Raw genomic sequence first — 19,744 nt, forward strand, 5'->3', positions numbered from 1 at the left:
GAAGAATCTTCTGGACAAGTAAGCAAATGGTGCTTCATTAAATTGAAGCCTTGCCGATGACGTTGGACTCCGATATGCCCTGCAGGAAAGCCAACTTTCTCTGACGATCATCATGAATGATCGTGGGTGAAGGGAAAAAATTAAAGCCGTTCCCTCAACGTGAACGCCGTCGGAAGTGTAGAGCAGTGATTCACCATAATGGGCTGTAGCGCCGTTCGCTCACTGCTACCACCCAAAGCAATTCAAATTTCCTGCCTTCTCAGTGCCCGCGTGCCCTTTCCTGAAACTGCGCGAGCGGGAGTTCTGTTCTTTTAAGTGCAGATCATTTTGGGGCTTTGCCTTGTCGTCGTAGCTCACTCGCTGGAACCAAGTAGAGCACCACGGCGTGCCGCCGTAGCGGCGTCCCACGGAGGCTTCGAAAGCCAAGCGGTTTAGGGCGTTTCAAACTCGTCAACCGCTGGCGCTGGTCATACATCTCCCCGTTGTTTAGCGCAGACAAAACTGCAGGTACATTTGAGGCAAAGTATACGTAATTAAGCGGCACCGCTCGCCTTCATTTAGATAGGGACCCTTGTAGGGTTGTTTTTTACGATAGTAAGCGAAAAGAAGTGGCAGTGCAACGCCGGAACGTGCGGGAGGAAAAGCAAGCACAAAAAGAAGAGAAGTCCCGCGGGAGTAGTTTCAGGCAGGGGCCGCGCGAGCACTGCGCAGGCGGGAAATTTGAATTGCAGGGAGGAGAGAAGTGAGACAGGGCGGAGAAGAGCGTTGTGGGTGGTAGCAGTGAGCGGATAACGGTGTCTGCAGCCCATTAATTAATGCAAATTCTTGCTTTCCATTTCTGACGGCTTCCACTTTGAGCAAAACCGAAAATCCAACCTGACGAGAGCAGGGGCAGCTCATCCCGATCAGGGTCCTGGGACGGCGAATCCACGCTATGCGACGTAAAGACCACAAGGGCGCATAAAAGACTTTTTTCAGATCACTCGTCTCATGTTGAAGTGGGACGGCGTAAAAGTAGACGAGGCTAAAAAGACCACCCGTCTCGTTTCGCGCTACGCCATTCGGCGCCGCAGGATGAAAGATCGGACTCCTCCAAACGGTCGTCGCGAGCCGCGTGGCCTATGCGGACCCTTTCTTGAACGTCCTTAATTTGACGAAAAGAACAATACGTGTCAGGGTGAGAAAAGCCTTCAAATACACGTCAGGCATACCCGTCACCATATCTAACAAAAATTTCGGAGCGATCAGGTTGCACAACATCCCTGTAGAGCCGATTGAAGCTGGCAGCACTTCTAAGCAGGAAAGGTTCTCCAAGAGCCTGACCCCGCGGCAAATCTTAGATGCTTTGAATATCAATTGCGAACTTTTCACGCCAGGTGAGGATATGGATTTAGGTCGCGCCGCTATTAAAAAACAGGCACCCTGCTAACAACGCGCGCACCGCACACGAGAGGGCTAATAGGGAGTTTTAGAATAGGGGGCTCTGGGCTCCCCAAGCGTCCTGGGGCGCCGTACTGCGTATGCGCACAAAGCCAAACTGTCCTTGGGGTTGGCGGTGTGCGCTAGCGCGCACGTTATTTTGCCGAAATAGCGGGCGCCCCAAAGCTGGACCTTGCGTTCTCGCGCCGCTCTCGCAGCTAGCGAGACTGCGCGTGACCATAGCTGAAACGAAACCGGCGGCTCGTTTCTCGATCCACCCGATCAACTACGACGGTCGCTGAGCTGAATTTGTAGATTCCGCGCGTCGTTCGCAAGAAATGGATAAAGCAGGCAATCGCGAAGCGTTTTCTGCCTTCGTAAACACTCCGCGCACACGTCGGCCGTGCCTGCCCGCTCGGCCCACTAAGCGGCTCCAACCGGCGCAGACCACGGTAGCAACAGTCTGTTTCTGCTCTTCCGAAGCAATCTGGTCGCTCAAAAGGAGTCCACATGCAAGAAAGTAGATGCTAGTGTGGTGAAAACTTGTGCTAGGGATTGTTATCACAGCCTAGTTTAAAAGCGGCGATCAGATATCTACCGCGACGCTAAGCCTACGCTGACCGGTCACGGAGGTTCGGCGGTACGACCGGCCACTGCGGCGCGCGACGCCCTGAGTGGCCGAAACATGGTGGTACCTACGCGGAAGCATCGAAACAGGTTAAGGCAATTATGGCTAAAAGAATGCTCCACATGCGAGAAAGGGGATTATAGTGTGGTGAAAAATTGTGTTACCGATTGTCATTCGCCGTTTCAGAGATAGCGGTGATCGAATATCCGACATGATGCTAAGCGTAAAGTTCCCATCACCCGAGCCGACCCGTGCAACGCAAGCCGGCTACTGGCAGTAGGGGACGCCCCTCTAATAAAACTGGCCGCGCGCGAGCGCCTTGCGTTTGATCCCCTAACTTCTTGCGCGCACCCAACGCCGGCTTCCCCAATTCTAAAACTGCTAAATGTCCGAGGCAGTGCCGGATTAGGAAACTTTGGGACCCGAACTACTGCGTCCTTGGGGCCCTAATGATGATGATGATTAAGGTGATGACAATGACGATCATAATGATTCCACTTATTATGCGCAAATTTTCGAAGCCCATGTTATGCTCTCTGATCAGTGATAAATTATACATAATTTTACGCGTTTCGGAAACTAATTTCTTGGCTTGACGTCTAGTATTATATAACCGATTTTATGAGGCGTAAAAGTTAGCATGGTTTGATTGCCGGTACATCACAGATTCACAATTAATCGAAGCGCCGTGTTGGCCTGCACACGCCATGGTACCGAAGAGTATTTTCTTACAAGAAGCATATTTTATTAGGCCTGTAAGGCTTTAGTGTTATTGTAAAGTTCTCCACTTGCAGTTATGGGAGGGCTCAAAGTCCGTGCAGGCAGCTGTCACTCACATACATCTGCCAAACGGTTAGCCGCCACGGCTTACGCGCCAAAATCCTGCAGGTTACCCGCGCGGACGACAAAGCACGTGGCGCTTAGAACACGCGCCGCCTTCGAAAGATGTTGGCGGGAATGAGGGGGGGGGGGGGCGCAGATATGTTGCGCAACGCAACCTTTCTATCGCAGCACGATTACCACAAAGACGATAAGCAGAAAAAATGTCGCTTTTTGGGCTGGGGAGCGGTCCGATTTGTGCTTGGGTTTGCGCATGGCCATCGAACTTTCAACGGCGATGAACTCCTGTTGCGCAGCTGTGATGGTCTTGCTAGTCGGCAATCTGTTCACATTACGGGTCCCCTTTGGGTTGGAGATCGACAGGTGAGCACGAGAGATGGCATCAGACAACAGTTTAATAGGGATAGAATATCTCTGCTCACCCCCGCGCTGCTGCTCCCGTCGGTGCCGCGCAACGGTTCCAGCAGTCAGTAGTTCGTTGTCGATTGGACGGGTCATTGTTCGGTCGTAAGCTTCCCGTCTAGATTCGCGGTCTACGACGGAGGCGAGTATGGGTGGACCTCTCGTTTTCGAGTCCTCAACACGTCTGCCGCATCCACTGTTTTCCCGCGCTCCTTCGGGGGTTCCTCTCCTTCTTCCGCCGTTCCCAAGCGGGATCAGATCTGCGGGCAGCCCTTTGGTCCGCGCCGTCCGCCGGCTCATTCCAAAGCGAAAAGCGCCCACGGGGACAAACAGCTTGCAGTCCCCGACTTGCAGCGGAGGTGCGTTTTCAAGAAGGCATCGAAGGGGCCGCACGCAGAATGCGTTTTTAAATGGACACAGCTTTCCTCAACCCGAAAGGGAACAGCAACAGCCGTTGTTGTTGCGTTGTTTGGCGTCCCCTCCCGAGTTCTTCACACCGTCTGGGCCTGCTGATTCCCCAGCTCAAACGGAGCCGCTAGGGTCGGGCTGGCCGGGCGGCGTCTGCGTCCACGCGGAGTGGTGCCTAGAGACGCGACGAATGGAGTCGCACGGACATTTAGCTTCCGTAACGCTTGTTGCTCAGACAGCCTCCAGAGGCTACAGCACAGAGGCTCGCGCTGAAGCCCAACGACCCTGCGAGTGGCCTACACTACCTTTGAGCTTTTAAATAACCATATACGCTGACCATTCAGCGAGAAATATCGAGTCGATATCAGTCACGCTTATGCGATTAACTAATCCACTAGCTTTATTGAATGGGTCGTCATCGCATTGAACTTCCTTGTCAAGCGCTATACATCGAAATTTCTGGCAGAAACTGTGTATGAGCCCATAGGGCAGTGCTTAAGTTGTCAATGATTACACATAACGTCCCTCAGGCTTAAACAGTAAAATGTTCTTCAGACATTATTTCATTATTCGCATGTCTGGCACTTTCTTATACCAAAACGTGCGCGCGCCGAAACGTCCGCGTACTTAGATGTACGTGTACGGAAAAGACCACCGAAATGACCTGTGCCGAAAAAGACCGGAGCCGAGCTCGGGGCCTTTTTCATGGGGCTTCTTAGGCCCGGTCAAGCTGTGTACCCACGACTTTTGGTCCAAGACGTCATCTCATAAAGCTCGGGAAAACAAGGAAGAGGAGTAGGAATAACTTAATCAAATTGGAATGGACTCGAATGTCGTCAACCATAACGTCAGGGGCCCCCCACTCCTCCCCACCTGTCACGAGTTAGTCAGATTCGGTTGCAGCTCCTACCTTCAACTTTCAATGCGGGCAGTGAGCACTCAAAATATTTTTTTTTCATATGATCGAGCAGGGCCCTTGACAGCTGGGGGCCCGGGGCTGAAGCCCCCGTAGCCACCCCCCCCCCCCCCTTAATACGGCCCTCGTCCCAGGACGTAGGCTGCGGGAACGCCGCTGGTTGCGACTATCATCACGCCAGGACTGTTGCGGTAGCGAATTGACGGGGCGCGTCAGGAACTTCCGGCACTATCCTCATGACGTCACGGGACGTTGGGGGGTGGGGGGGGGGGGGGGGGTAGGCCGTGAGGCTGGCGGTCATTGCCCTCGAAATGGCAGAATGCCATGTTCCGGTAAGGGAAGACACGTAGCAGAGCTCAAGGTCATGGCTGACCAGTGTCGGGTTAACATGTTTAATGCCATGGTTATTTAAACGTGATGGTGGTGACGGCGGATACCCCTGCGTGCGATACTACTTACTACCGCCGCCGCAGTTCACGTGTTCTTCAAACAAGCACAGGCACAAACCGCACGATGACACAGAACGTGCTGACGGCTGTTACGATTCTGCGTGCCGCAACCATGTTCGCGCGTCCTGCAAAGTTTTGCGAGGGCAAGCCTGCCTCGGACATGCTGCAGAATGGCCGGCGCAAAATCTCTTCACTGTCAGCGTGACTCAAACTTTGGCGTCTACAGACCCGGCAACTTGAGGCCCGGCGACGCGGACGCCGCAGTCGAGACCTCCTCGCCTACTCCCTCTCAGACTCACCGAGCGCTTCTACTACCGACCCTTCACGAACTCTGGAAAGAGCTTTGTGTGTGTCTGCACTATGTTCGCGCCGTGTGCAACAGCACTGGGAAAGTTGCTTTGACCGTAAGCGCTTTGGGCATAAATACGGTGCCCCTAGCTCGGAAGATCGTTCATTTTGGAGCAGCAAATCAATGCTGTCACTCTGCTCGATACCTGTTCTGTAACCTCGCCCGGTAGGGCATTGTTCTTCTCTTGCTTCGGCTCATCACTGGCTACGCCGTAAACCAGTTAAGTTTGCATTCGTCTGCTTGTCGTTGTCACCAAGGCAGCAGCGTTTGCTGTCCGCTCTTCACCACGCTACCTCACATGACGGAGGCGACGCCACCCGGTGCCGGGACGCCTTCCTGAATGTAACAACTGGTTGCCAGCGGTGGGGTGGAAACTTCGTAACACGCCGAACTTGCCGACAACTCTTATGTTTGCGTACCATCACGATTATGTTTGGGCGTTGCAGTTTGTCGTGGGTGACCTCTAATCAGTACGCGCTTTTTTGTAACATGGCTAGCGACCGGCAGTTTCACAAAAAACTTGACCGCAAGCTCGGTTCCCCGTATTGGTGCGTGCTGCTGCACCGCTCCTAGCGCGTCTCGGACCTCTTTTCGCGGTGCGCTGCTCCGTCTTGCACTTATGGATCCTCTACGTGTCGATGGAAAGTGCGCAGAGTCGTTTTGCATGTAGAAACCCTGAAAACGTTTGTCGGGTTCCGGGTACGTTTCCAGTACGGTGGTTCAGTAGCTGCAAGCAAAGAATAATTCTGGCGTCGATGCACATGTGCAGGCCCGTTCGCACTAGTGATGGCGTTTCGTTGTACAAACGGTCGCTCGTGGGATCGAACTGGATAGTCACACTTTTTATTCCCGCCCACGAAAAGAGCGTTGCGGGAAGCAAAAAAAATTAGCTCGCAGTCTATCTGAGTTTCTTCCCAAGTCGGTAAAGGCCACAGAACACCCGTGGGATTTCTCGTTTTTTCTCCCGGACTAAGGACGGGCAGTTGCCCTAACAGAAGCGCTCGTACCAGCGCTCGTACAGTAAACATTTATACTTCCTCCTGTCTTTTAGCCGTGCCTCAACCTTCATAGCAGCTATACAAGGGCCGAGCTTCGCAACCATGCCACGAAGGACAGACGGTCGGTACTTGTGTCTGTCCAGAACTGCAGCTTTTGACGATGCACGCTTCCAGCAAATATGGCCTTCCAGGATTTCCTCATAGTCATGCACCTTCTGGTACGGTCCGTTGTGGCCGGCGTTCGTAATCTGATGTATCGGCGGTGTACTGTGTTTGGCACTTCGAATTAATTTCCGCTGCGCAACGGTGTTTACACAACTTGTTGCACGGGAGGGGGATTCCAGGCCGACGGAGCTTTCTCGAAGGTGAGTTCTGCCCAGAAGTAACAGTGACTTTGTGATCCGACTCCCCGCATATCACGGTTTCTTGAAATGCAACAAGAGCCGGCGGGTAGTTCTACGCACTCATTAATACGTTTTGAAGTTCGGGCAAGGATTTGCTCTTCCTGAAGTCTGGAACGAAGAGGAAATACACGGGAGGGGCTCAATGCGTGGTTCTTAGGGAGCTCGCGCCACTTTCGATTCGACAAGTGCGGCTTTCGTTTCCCCACACTCCATAGTCGACGACAAGTTCTCGCCTTCTTGTTTGACAGCATTAGACACGAGTACAAGAACTCTCTGGATGTTACGCCAAGACAGCCATGTTCGAAACAGATGTGGAAACCATTTAGTTGGTATCTTGTTCCTTAGGCACTGTAATATATTGCTGAAATAAGCATTTGCTCTAAAAAAGAATGCGTTTTGCGATCTGCTTCCCAAATCTTCCCCCCAATTTCATCTTCGGTCAAGTCTAAAATGGCGAAATGCAATTTGATAAGATTCTTTCTGGTTTCATGCAGATTCGCCAAGTTATTTTTCAGCTCCTATGGGTGGCGACGCGGCGAAGATGATATTCTGTCATTATCGGTTAGAATTCTCATGAAATCCGAACCGAAGCGGTACCCCCACCAACGAAGAGCGCCAAGCTTACCAACGTGGCACTCGGTCGCGGAAGACAAGGTATCAAGGGTGGTGCACGAGAGGACATTGAAGCTTGTGTGAGCGTGGAGGTACGAAGTGCGGTCGCTGTTCGTCGTGTTTGCAACGGCAATGCCAACGCATGTTATAGGTCAATCCTGGGTAGTTTTGTGACCATCGAGGAATACGGGCGGTGCGCCAGTTTTAGCATCGCTGTCCGCACGGGTGGGTTCGGTCGTCCCAGTTCGATTTCGGTGGGCCATGATTCCAGCGCGCTCGGGCACACTGGTTTAGGCACAGGCAAGAGGAAACAGGCAGCGGGGCTCATGGGCATTGCTGACCGGTAGCCGGATGACATCGCTAATTGCGCGCTTATTTACACGGTGATGATGCTGATGGCGCATACCCCCCACGAGGGACATAAAGTCCCCCAAGTACAAAATCATACTAAGTGAGTCTAAGTCGGTCAACCTAAATTTCGCCAAGGGCTGCGTATCAGCATAAGCTCTCCGAATTCTGCTGGCCGGCTTACGCGGAAACTGATTCACAGGGGCCTGAATCGTTTCGGGCGCCGGCCCACTCCGGCTTTCCAGGAAATAACATTGTGCACGACTTGTCTCGAGGGGAACCAACCCAGATGAAGTTTGAAGTTGGAAGTTTGAAGTTTATTAGGAAGATTGCATATAATCATTTCGACTTACCATCACAATCGACTTACCATCATTTGCGCGCACTGGGTTCAATGATCGGGCAGGTACGGAGACGTAATTGACCACTACGGGTAATGAAACAACTGATGTTGCCACCGAGCCGATTACTTTATCGGAAGCGCTGTGTTAGTCTACTCCTCTGTTGTCCCGTTCTTTCGTGCTGTTAATCGCAGAAATATGTGGGTCGCCGAAACTGGCCCGCCTAAAATCGGCGTTACACCCCTTCAGTAGAACACCTAACCCACCTCTACCACCCTACTGGTAAACGCCATCCACTACTTATTAGTTGTTCTCCACCAATACGAGAATATTAATGATCGGATCGTTCATTACATTGAATACGTCGAACCATTTCTCCACCTTGAACAAACCACTCTATAGCTATTCTCTACTCGCGATAGTTGATTTCGATTAAAGTGGTCTCATACGCTCGACGTAGCTCTCTATGGCATACTAGACACTTCGGGCAATACACCTCTAGCATGGATCGCCGAAGTTTACAGTGAATCCCTCTTGAGACCCATAACTCAGTGCCCAACAATATGAACTCAGGCTACATCTCCCCTCTTCTCACATGGCCGAGAGCCTCCCCCTTTAGGAGTAAAAGTAAACAACGTAAGGAGAGCCAATTGATAGCCAGTTGTGTAGTAGATGTTTACAGACTAACACTTTCCCAACCCCGTGGACTCAAATTAACCGTCCCTACCCAGGACTATACCGGGACGAACGCAAAGTTTGTTGAGGCAGGGCGGATACGGAACACGCGCTTTGCTAGTGTCCGCTTAGAAATAAGTTAAGACGGAAAAAGAGAAACTGCGCTGCTAAGTTCTGCCCGGATGTGCAAATCCAACATGTTCGTGTGGCTGAATGCGCCGCCGTGGTTCAAGCACTTCTGGCCACCCCCTAGAGGAGGAAGAGGTGAAGGGAGAAAACTTGATTGGTCATATTTGCTGAGGATAAACACCTGATAGGGAGGTTCCGGGTGTGCGCTTCGACAGACGACAGGCAGGAGTCTGTGGTATTTGACGGCGTCTTCCGCCAACTGGACAACCCCAAGTTGTGTTTCGAAGATACAACTGAGCAGCACAACCTTTCAATGCTCATAATTACTCATGCCAAATCGGAGCTTGATCGACTGGGGTCTGGGATTACAGGTCCGAACCATGTGTGTGAATGAAACAGCTGATAATGCGCATCGTTTACATGTGTCCTGGTATCTTTTTGGGTTTTGTCAATGGCATAGGGCAGGGTGAGGGAATTGTATGTGTGCAGGCCTTGTAACACCACTGATTCTCCTCTTAAAAGTGAACTGTTCGAAGCTCCGGACGCCTCAGCCCATAGTGTTGGGTATGTCTCTGCTATGTCCAGAGTCAATCTACCCCCTCCGTACGTCCGAGGGACTCGAGGTCAGCCAGTCTGCGGAATCCTCGGCGTCCCGCGTGTGCCATCTCGTCCTCCAGAAGGGACAAAATCAGACGCCCTTGTCTTGCTGTTTTATCCAAGCGGGTCCGTACTGTATGCAAGCGGATCTCCCTACTCCTCTTTCTCGTTCGACGCCATGCTGCGCAGAGTAAAGGTTTTCTACTACTACTACTACTACTACTACTACTACTACTACTACTACTACCACTGTCGTGGTATTCAGGTGGGCCGGAATGCCTGTCGGGAAACCCGGACGTGTAGAAAATTTCCGCGCAATGAGTTTCTCAAGGCGTGGGCTCAGCGGCAGCATCCCATGTAGTCTGGAAGGTGAATTCTGAGCGCGTTCGTTACCCACAATGCCAGCGTGCACAGGAATCCAGACCAGAACCATATCTCGGGGCCGAGTGTTGAGTGGACAATGCATAGGGTGTGGAGATTAGAGAAGAATCGACGACAGGCAGCAACTCAGTCCATGCGGATGTGGACTGCGTTAGCGCAGAAAGGTGCATGTGATCAAAGGAATAGCAGTCTTGATGGTCCGTTCAAAAAAATTAAACCCGTTTCACTCAATGGGAAAGCTGCCGGAAGTGCAGAGCAGTGATTCGCCACAATAGGCTGCAGCGCCGTCATCCGCTCACTGCTGCCACCCAATTGACGCATTTCAAATTTCCCGCTTCCGCAGTGCTCGCCCGCCCCTGCCCAAAACTGCGCCAGCGGGAGTTCTGTTCTTTTGCGCTTGCTTTAATTTCGTACGCTGGAGCTGTTTGGCGTCATTTCGAACACGCCATTTTTTTTCTTGTGCGGCTGGAGCCTTTCTGCGGCATTTGTAATGCGCCATTTTTCTCTTGCGCGGCACGAGCCTTTCAGCGGCATTTCGAAGGCGCGATTTTATTCTTGCATGGCTGGAGCCTTTCTGCGTGATTTCGAACCGCCATTTCTTTCTTGCGTGGCTGCTTTTAAGTGTGAATACACTTTATAAGCGACCCCAAACCATCCACCGCCGGCGGCGGCGTCGGCGGCCGCAGTGCTCCTCTATAAAGAAACAGCATCCGGCGCCAGGTTTCGATCCTCGGACTTTGCGATCCGCGGACTACCGATCAAGCCACGGACGCGACGGTGATATCAGTGTTGACGCGCCTTATATCTTTAACGCATTCAAACTACGTCGTCAGCGGCGTGCGTTGGCGACTCAGCGGCGTTATAGCGGCTTGATAACTGCGTGGTGTACACGTGATACTACAAACCCGATGGAAGAGATGGAAGAGAAGGCGGCGAGGCGGTGGGCTGCGGGGGCCGAGCGCAAGCGCCGCAAGCGGGCCGACAACCGTGCATTCGCACTTTCACATTCTCCCCCTCGGGGAAATGCGGGGGAATTTTTTTCGCTTGCTATCTTAAAAATCAAGCCAACGAGTGTTCCTAACGAAATGAACGCGTGGGCTGCCGGTTATATACACAGATTTTGCCTGAAATGTACCTGCGGTTTTTTTTGCGCTAAAAAACGGGGAGATGTATGACAAGCGCCAGCGGTTCACGAGGTTTCAACGTTTAGGACAATTTACACCGCGTGGTTTTCCAAGCCTCCGCGTGACTCCCTGACGCTGGTTCAGATGGCTCTACTTGGGTCCGCTTTCTCGCTGCGCCGTATGATTACGGCAGTCGCATCGACCGTTAACCAGCTAAGACGACAAGGCGAGCACACTAAGACGAGAAGGCGAGCCCACAAGGCGAGCACTTAAAATAGCGGGATCACTGGATAGCGAGATCCGATCCTTCCTTAGTGCGGTCAGATTCCGGATGATCACAACATCGACAGCGGTAGGAGTTCTAGGAGACGCATCAGTGTAGAGCAAGGTGTGAGTAGGTGAAGTGCGGTTCAAACAGCGGTTGATCTAGCGAGGGCGGTGGGCCCAACAGTGAGAGTGGTGGTCGGGGTGCGTGGTTCGCGATGGAGGGATGGCGTGCAGGGCAGAGAAGGGGAGGACAGGCTCACGAATTGGAGAACATGGATAATCTGAAGCGTCGTCGGAGCAGTATTTTAGAGCTGTCAAATGTGCCTCAGTCATCTCGGTGACTGCGTTTGTAACCCGAAGCTGAAGGAGTCGCATGTTTGAATTTCCGCAGTCACAGAGCGCTGCAACTCACAACGACGCGGAATCAAAGTGAGATGTTTGCGCCGATTCAGAGGTACTTTTCTCCCTGTCCTCCGACCCTGCTTCCTTTACTACGTACATGTAGAACAGGGAGAAATTCTCTGAAATTTTTTAAAAGCAAGTTAGGGACGGGGATGATTTAATAGCCATTGGCAAATTATTCCAAAATGTGACAGCTACAAAACAAGTGGGTTTCTTCCCGCAATTATCGTGAACAGTCGGTAGTAAGAAATTGTTATTGCTTGAAAACCTAGTGGCGCTTTTGCCGCGCAACATAGTGACATCAATAAGGCTATATGAAAGGTTGCAATGCAGCAATTTGTAAAAAAAAAAAAACATTCCTAAGTTATAGTGAAATAGCGCTTTCTGACGCACTAGCCCTGAGGCAGATGAGCGACAGGAACTAAATGTTATAATGCGAATACACAGATGCAACGTGAGAAGAGTATGTGTTGCCCCATGAGACAATGCCGTCATAAAAATGGCTGTGAACGAAAGCAAAATACAAACATAATAAAGCTGCAAGAGGAAAAAACGGTCAGCCTTTTTGAAAGCTCGTATGCGGAAAGCTGTTTTCTGCTTGAGATTCCTTGTTCAAGAAAAACTGTGCACTTCTTGAGAATTACTGTTTTGTGCAGGCTACAAGCCGGACGTGCACCCCGGAATCAGCCATGAGTTCCAAGCGGCCGCCTTCCGATTTCCGCACACATCTATACCACCGGGCATCTACCGCAGGTGAGTGAACTGATCTCTAGTGGCACACTGGTTTTCTAGGCAAATCAACTTAAACAATGCGGACACCTCACCTTCCACTAGATGCGGAGGAGGCCAAAAATTTTGGGAAAATCCAGACTAATACTTACCCACATAAGTCCAGATTAGCACTTATGTTTCCAGATAAGTAAAGCGAAGGATGCCATAAATGTCATCGGAAGGCAGACCTTTTTCACACTGTATGGAACTGCTCAACCATATGGCAGCAGAATAAATACTACGCATCAATAGAGTCCTGGGAAGTGACACTGTCCAGCTCGAACCTCTCCAGTCAGCGAGAGCTGCTGGAAAGAGCCAAGTTAGGGGTTTTGGCCACTGGAGTCCTGGAAATAGGATACCACCCTTAACTCTACCTTCTCTACCTCCCCCTTTGTTGTGAATGAAGTTTACTACTACTACTGCTACTGCTGTACAGATGAACGGCTGAGATGGCTGGCTTCCGCGTTGCGTGTTCGCAGGACTTTGTATATGTGCGCGTGTCTATCCTGTGATGCGAGACACGCTGTGCTTGTGTTTTCAATTGTGCAGTGGCGATTAGAGAAAGTGTGGTAAATGCGGCGTTTTTCTTCTTTTTTTATCTAAAGTATTCTTCCCCGTTTATCTTGTGTTGTTTCATGAACGTGTACGCGTGTTTCGTTGTTTTTTTCGGCATACAAAGAATTGAAGTCAAGCGTGTGTTTCATCCTTGGTCTAGCTTCGTGCTGTGTGATATTCGCTAGTGGGGTGGCGAGTTGGGCTAGTTCGCGGGTTCGGCAGTCCCATGAATGCCTTTCTTGTGCGCGAGCCGTGCCACGCGCCGGACGAAATGGAACACGACTGCGCACTCCACCGCTCACAGTTCTGGACGGGCTTGCGCACTCGCCATAAAAACGGGGAGCCCGCACCACACCCGTCCTTGGAACCTCCCCACACCTTGACCATGTTTGGAACGCAGAACGCGTTGAGTTTTCTGACAGGCAACGTGAATCGGAGAGAGTTGGGCGTCGGTTTTCCACGCGCCGGCGCCAGTATAGTAATTCCCAGCACCTGCCGCCGCCGCAGTCGACGAATGCGCGCGCAGTCTCCGCCACTGGCTCGTCGGCTCCTACTTGCGCGACAGGTGGCTTTCCTGCACGAATTCGCAGCTCAAGATGACGGACGGGTGCTCAACTATGCCACGTGCAGGGGAGCCACATATTGCAAATGTCGTCAGCAGACGGAAAGACGAGCTTCCTTTCCTTCAGGTTTTCACTAGGTACTGGCAGCCGCGCCTATCCTCGGGATGCTAATGCGCATACACTGTGAGAATATTGTGGGAAAAAGGGGTGCCCGCACGTCACTCACACGCTTGTTAGTCGTCTGCTTAGCTCGTCGTCTGTTTTCGTGTTGCGTGCAAACAGGTTGGAGAGGACCAGCACCAGAAAGTAACACTATTCCAGGCAGACGGAGTGTGCGTGCAAAATGTGTACAGGCATATGAGTGGCTCGCATGTTTTATGCTAAGGCAAATTTGTCAGGAGCTCCTCAAAAAACAACTTAAAAGCGAAAGCGGCACTTTATTCAATAGAAATTGGCACAAATTTTCGCCCTCTTGCACTGCTCGCGGAATATTTTGAACGCTTTTATTTAATGAAACAGCGCGAGACACGGCGTAAAGGGAAGAAAAGACGAAACAGTGCCTGTGTCGTACCCATGATGTACCAACTCGTCCAACTACAAACCCTGAACGCGTCCCTACAGCCTGGTCTCAAGATATCAGCTAACAAATTTCGGGGACCGTGCCGTTAAAACGTACCGTCCAAAGATGAACAACTAAGGGTTACACTGTTCACTGTTCACAGCTTCCACGCGAACACATCCCCAGGATTGAGGGACACGCGCCGCGGAAACCTGACTGCGCCCCTCTCCCGGCGCTTCGCCCGTCCGGGGCGTAACTGAATGGGGCAGAAAAAAGAAACGGCCGCCGTTTAATAACGAAGACAGCTAGAAAAATCGACTCCGGGATATCCGTAGCACGGCTCTAGCGGCATGCCGTGGCAAAATATTGGGCTTGTACGACTAACTCACGAGGTTCCCGGGCCGTCTAAAATTTTTCTGATGCGGCCTATGAGAACAGGCTGGATTTCAGGTCGTTCCGCACTAGTTAACACAAAATTGTGGCGCTCAGAAAACAGATAGAAAAAACGACTCCCGGGTTTGAGTACTTCAGGTTGTGGGCTACAAACCTGTTATTGTAGATTTTTTGCAACGTTGTTTGTGTAGGTTCCCTGCAACACTTTTCATGCCCGGGGTGAGGCGTATCGCCACAAACTTCGAAAAACTGACGCTACGTGGCGCCCCCGTCCCCCTCCTTTTTCCTGGAAGGAGTGGAGAGGAGGACCGTCTCCACCCGAACACTCGCCTCTCCTCAGCGGAACCAGGGAGGGTTCCCATCTGTTGTCGCTGAGAGTAACAAAGAGGCAGTCGGTAGTGTGCACGAGGACGAACAAGGCCTGCTCCCCTGGTTTATCCCAAGGAAGTGGGGGAGATAATTGCTGCCACTGAAAAGGTTTGGCTGACTTGACTGTCCCCCCTCCTCATTTTTAGATTGCGCAGAGCAAACAAAGCGTGCTCCCCTGGTTTTTTCGCGCGGGGGGGGGGGGGGGGGGAGGGGGTGAGGGGGGGGAAGACTTTCCAGCACAAGAACTGTGCCTGAAGGACCTACGACGTGTCCACACGCGCTACTGTGTACAGTTTTTGCTTCTTCGTTTTCTTTCTTTTTTCTGAGGTGGCAAATAACGCTATGTTAGTACGGTGTCAAATGTGAAAATAAGTTATCCGCACGGTTTCCTGCAGTGATGCGTTAAATGGTGTAAAACGTATATGTTTGCGCGCAGGTATGCCATTTTGTCTTTTTTTACATACGGATTAGTATGAATGTATTTGTAATCTGTTTAGCGTTTTCTCTTCTTTTGCTGTATTGTGTTTTTCTTATGTATACAGGTAATCATGCCGTCCTTGTTACTGTATATATCTATTCCCACACATGTCTAAGGCCTGGCACTCAGGCTGGAAGTATGAAATAAATAGTAAATAAATAAAAATAAAGCACTTTCTTCAAGTTTCTGAGACTGAAATTGTGGCGCAAGGGGGGTTGCCAAGAGCTGAACGAGCGCCGCTTTTTTAACGCTATTATATCGAAGCGGCGTCCGTTTTATCAAAAATCGTTTTCTCGAATGCCGGTTTATAGATTCACCAATGTTCGTTGGTTTTTTTCGTTTAAATTGTTATTTTATTCAATTTATGTACCATTCATCCCAATGCTATTTAAACGCTTTTTACCAGAGGGAATATATTAATTAGAGGTGTGTTCAAGTTTAATTAATTGTTTTTCATCCTTTTGAAAAATTCCCAGTATATTGCCGTAGTTTCGCAGTTTTTTTCCCGCAGCTTTTTGTTCAATATTTGTTGCCTTTAAGCTTTGCGAATTTTCTCATTCTTGTGTGCGCTCTAGAGAATGTGTTTGATATTTTATTAATTGTAAATATTAAAATTGTGGCCGCGCTCCACTGCTTCCAAGGCGCTTCCATCAGAACAGCACCAGTTAAAAACTGATATGCGTTAAAAACGGTTATAAAAAGTATAAACGACGCCGTAAGAAGCATGCATATACGTGAAAAAGTCAATGGCGCTTAACCGAAATGGAAGCAATTATACATTTACAGCACACTGTTACAGTTAAAGTGTCGTGAATTATACGAACGCAATGGTAGTGCTGCACCTGAAATTAACCCCAATGTTGAGCATTGATGTTTGGGATTCCAAGTTACTACTATTTAGACGCCTATGAACGGCCCATTTTAGACGGGTCTAGGACATTTCGATGTACTGGAACATTTCAATGCGGGATGTTACGGTGCAAGCATTCCGGTGCACCGACATTTTCGTACGCCAACTTTTCTGCGAACGGATTTGTGTGCTTATTTGTGTGAAACTTTCGGCAACTTATTATTTGCGTAGGTATTAGGTTATGGATGACTGTCTACGCACTGATTGCATCGTTTGTGTTTATGCTTTGAAAGTTTTCGGTCAGAATTTGAGATTTTTTAGAGCTTTATTTAATAACTCCTTTAGGCAATACCAATTATTATGTATCTTATTTTTTTCTAGGGGCGCGGGCGAGGGTTCAGAAAGTCACAAAAAGAGCAGCTTCTTGCCGCCTTGTGTGGCGCCTTGCATCTGCGCAAAAAGAGATATTTAATGATGTTACGGCACATATAATGTTACACTGACGTCGAAAGGGACAAATTATGCAGCTCTTAAAGCTTTATGCTGTCGTTCATGAAACTTTGTGTAAATGAGCTGAAGAAACGGTTTTCATTAAGACTTGTAACAAATAAAACTTGCTCAAACGTAGGCACTTCCAAAAAAAGACGTCTATTGCTAAGCTTGCGCACCAAGCTTCTGAACTGTGCCTTTTCTGTGCACCCTTCGGTGCCACACACAATAATTGCAGCTCTCTTTCCTAGGTGTAAATTCCGAGGACACCTAAGCACTTTTTTATGATACAGTGATTGAGAAAGCATTAGTGTCCAGTTGCCGAACGTGCACTCTCAATCGTCCTTTTTTCTTTTCTGTCTGTCTATCTGTCCGTCTGTCACTCGATTCAGCCGCTGGGCCAAACATGAAACAATGCTGGAACAAGGAGTATATATAGGCAAAACCGTCCCAAGCTACTGAACCTGGCGGAGTGCATATATTTCTACGTGTCAATATTGTTCAGAAGAAAAACTTGGCCGCGTATCTGCTCGCTTCGCTGCAAATGTCGTCGAAAGGCGATAGTCTTCTGCAGCCCCTGCCGTCTCATACATTCTCCTCCCCCCTCTCACACTCCTCGCGCGTCTGACGCGATGGAGGTTAGCTAAATTATATCCACTTTTCCCGCGCTGCAGAGCTCGCACGCCATCTGTTGGAACCTTTGCTACTATTCGGCTTAGGGTTGCGCTCGAGCTCGAGGCTCGGACGCCAGCTTCTTTTCGTATTTTTTGGTCAAACCATTGTTTTAACGCCTCTTTTTTAAATTGCTATCGTGAAAACCAAGGCCATGTCTATGCTTATTTAAAAGAACGCGCGTAATCCCGGTTATGTGCTTACATTTTGCCTCAAATGTACCTGGGGCCATAATGTACTTCGCGCCATATTATTGGGACGTGTATGACAAATCTTGGCAGTTTTAGAAGTTTGGAACGGTTTTGCGTATATAAGCGTCTTGTTTAATAATATTTATAACTTTTGAACCGGTGGCTGAATCGGTGCCGTCCACCGGGCGGGCGCCCTAACATCTGCGCTTCATGCTCGCCAAATAAAGATATACCAATCAATCAATCGCGTTTAAGTAGCCCAAGAAAGACTATCGTCTTTAAAAAAGCATTAGGCATAATTGAGGCAAAACATTAGTGCATAACTGGCCGCAGCAGCGTTCTTTTATTCAAAAATAGACGTGCGATTGGTTTTAATAAAAATGCGGTAAAAGACGGTGTCAAAAACAGGCCAGATAAAAGTAAATATAATAAAAGAAAGATGTCTCCTCAAGAGTGAGAGAGAGAAACCTTTATTTGGGGCAAGGCTGGCCCTAGGCCTGTTGGGGGAATAGGATCAAAGGAATGGGTAAGGAAGGGGAGCAGACCGGCCGTTCTATACAGCTCGTGCTAGACCGCTTGTGACTGCGAATACAGCAATCTTGTGAAGGATGGGAGTGCCCACGGAGTGAGGGTCTATGGCTATCGCGGGATCGTTGGTGGGGGCAGAGAAATTTCTATAGCGAGTTAATTTGGGGCAAAACCAATTGAGGTGGTGCAGATCAGCTTTGGTTAGGGAGTGGCACTTGTTCACGAATACCTCAGCAGCTCTTGGAAGCGTAGGTAGAGAAGCCAGGAACCCAGGCGGGGTGAGGTTTGTGAGGCGCTGTTCCAAGAACAATTGAAAGAAAAGGTCCCAACAGGTGGCGCGCGAACCAAGAAAACGAGGGAAAATTAAATCTAATTCATCAAACTTCAATTGCATTAATTATGGGGGAGGCAGGGGGAGAAGAACAGCGTGAGGGGGAGAGGGGAGGATGTTACGAGGCGGGGGCGGCCGAAGGCTATGGTATACATTTGCAGCGAAGCAACCAGATACGCAGCCAATTTCTTATCTTCTCCTCGTGACTATGACTCGGCACATACCCGGGGAACGTACTGTAAATAAAAATACTACTTACAGTACGGTAGCATACCCCATTTCAGGTAGTATGACGGACAGGGCGTTTCACGTAAGAGCGCTAGTCCAAGAATATTGTTCACTGATCATGTCGCACACTAGCCGGTGGTTATTTGTCAATACAGATATTATTACAGATACAAATTATTTGTCAATACAGATATTAGCATAGGAAAAATAATTTTCCTGAATTCGGGTGTGAATGTTCGCGCGTAGAAATTAAAAGCGAGCAGAAAAAGAAAAGCTCGTTTCGTTTAATTGCATGCGTCTTCAAAAGACGCCCACATATCAGACACCTGATTAATTCTAATGTACGAATCAATGTACCAACGCAATTTGTGCAAGTTGTTCAACAGCAAAAAAAAAAAAAAAGTTCGGGATGTGCCAAGTGCGAACAAGTATCATGCAAGCGGAAGGAAATAAAAATGCCCTGTGACAAATTGAACAGATGACCCCTTAATGTCGAAAAGGTGACCCATGGGACCTGAAAGGCTTTCGGAACCGACGTCCCCCAACAACACGTTTTATTCCGTGAAATAGCCAGGACACCGGGCTGGTCGAGCGGCGCGGTGAGCAGACGATGCGTCCGTAGCAGACGACAAGACGACACTGGCAAAAGTTAACTCATTAGCGACGCTGCAGTTGACCCGAGCCTGCTCGATACGTACTAACGCACATTGTTTCACAAGTCGAAAGAAAATTTTACCGGGCTCTTTCCTTCGAGTGAGAAATGCGGCACGAGCGCCACGAAAAAAGCAGGCGTCCGAGCGGGGCGAGCCCTCCCCGTCCATACGGGTAGGGTGCCTCGATGCGCGCCCGCAGAGCGGGGGCGCATCGAGGCACCTTAGCTTAGCGAGGCACACGGGGGAACCGCAGCCCATGCGGGGTCGTTTTGTGAGGGCTCCCCTCTTGCTTTTTTTTTTCCTTCCTGGTTCGGCGAATTTCAAAGGCGAAAGGCTGGCCTGTTTGGGAAACCGTCGCGAGCGGCTAGACCCTGTGTGAAGGCCCTGCTTCTCGCACCGCGGGGGAGAGAACAAGAGAGAAGGAA

At 50.0% G+C, this 19,744-nt stretch overlaps 1 protein-coding gene across 1 annotated transcript in view; it reads left to right on the forward strand.

The window, feature by feature from the left end:
• The window catches only part of Duox (dual oxidase), a 303,578-nt gene that overhangs the window by 168,678 nt on the left and 115,156 nt on the right, over positions 1-19,744 (forward strand). Inside the window, exon 8 of the mRNA XM_077697674.1 lies at positions 12,346-12,442. Within this exon, the coding sequence (XP_077553800.1) occupies positions 12,346-12,442 (97 nt within the window). The remainder of the gene's footprint in view (positions 1-12,345; positions 12,443-19,744) is intronic.

The sequence above is a fragment of the Haemaphysalis longicornis genome, unplaced genomic scaffold (genome assembly GCF_048455015.1).
Source record: "Haemaphysalis longicornis isolate Haplotype H1 unplaced genomic scaffold, Haemaphysalis longicornis Haplotype H1 scaffold_2, whole genome shotgun sequence".
NCBI lineage: Eukaryota > Metazoa > Arthropoda > Arachnida > Ixodida > Ixodidae > Haemaphysalis > Haemaphysalis longicornis.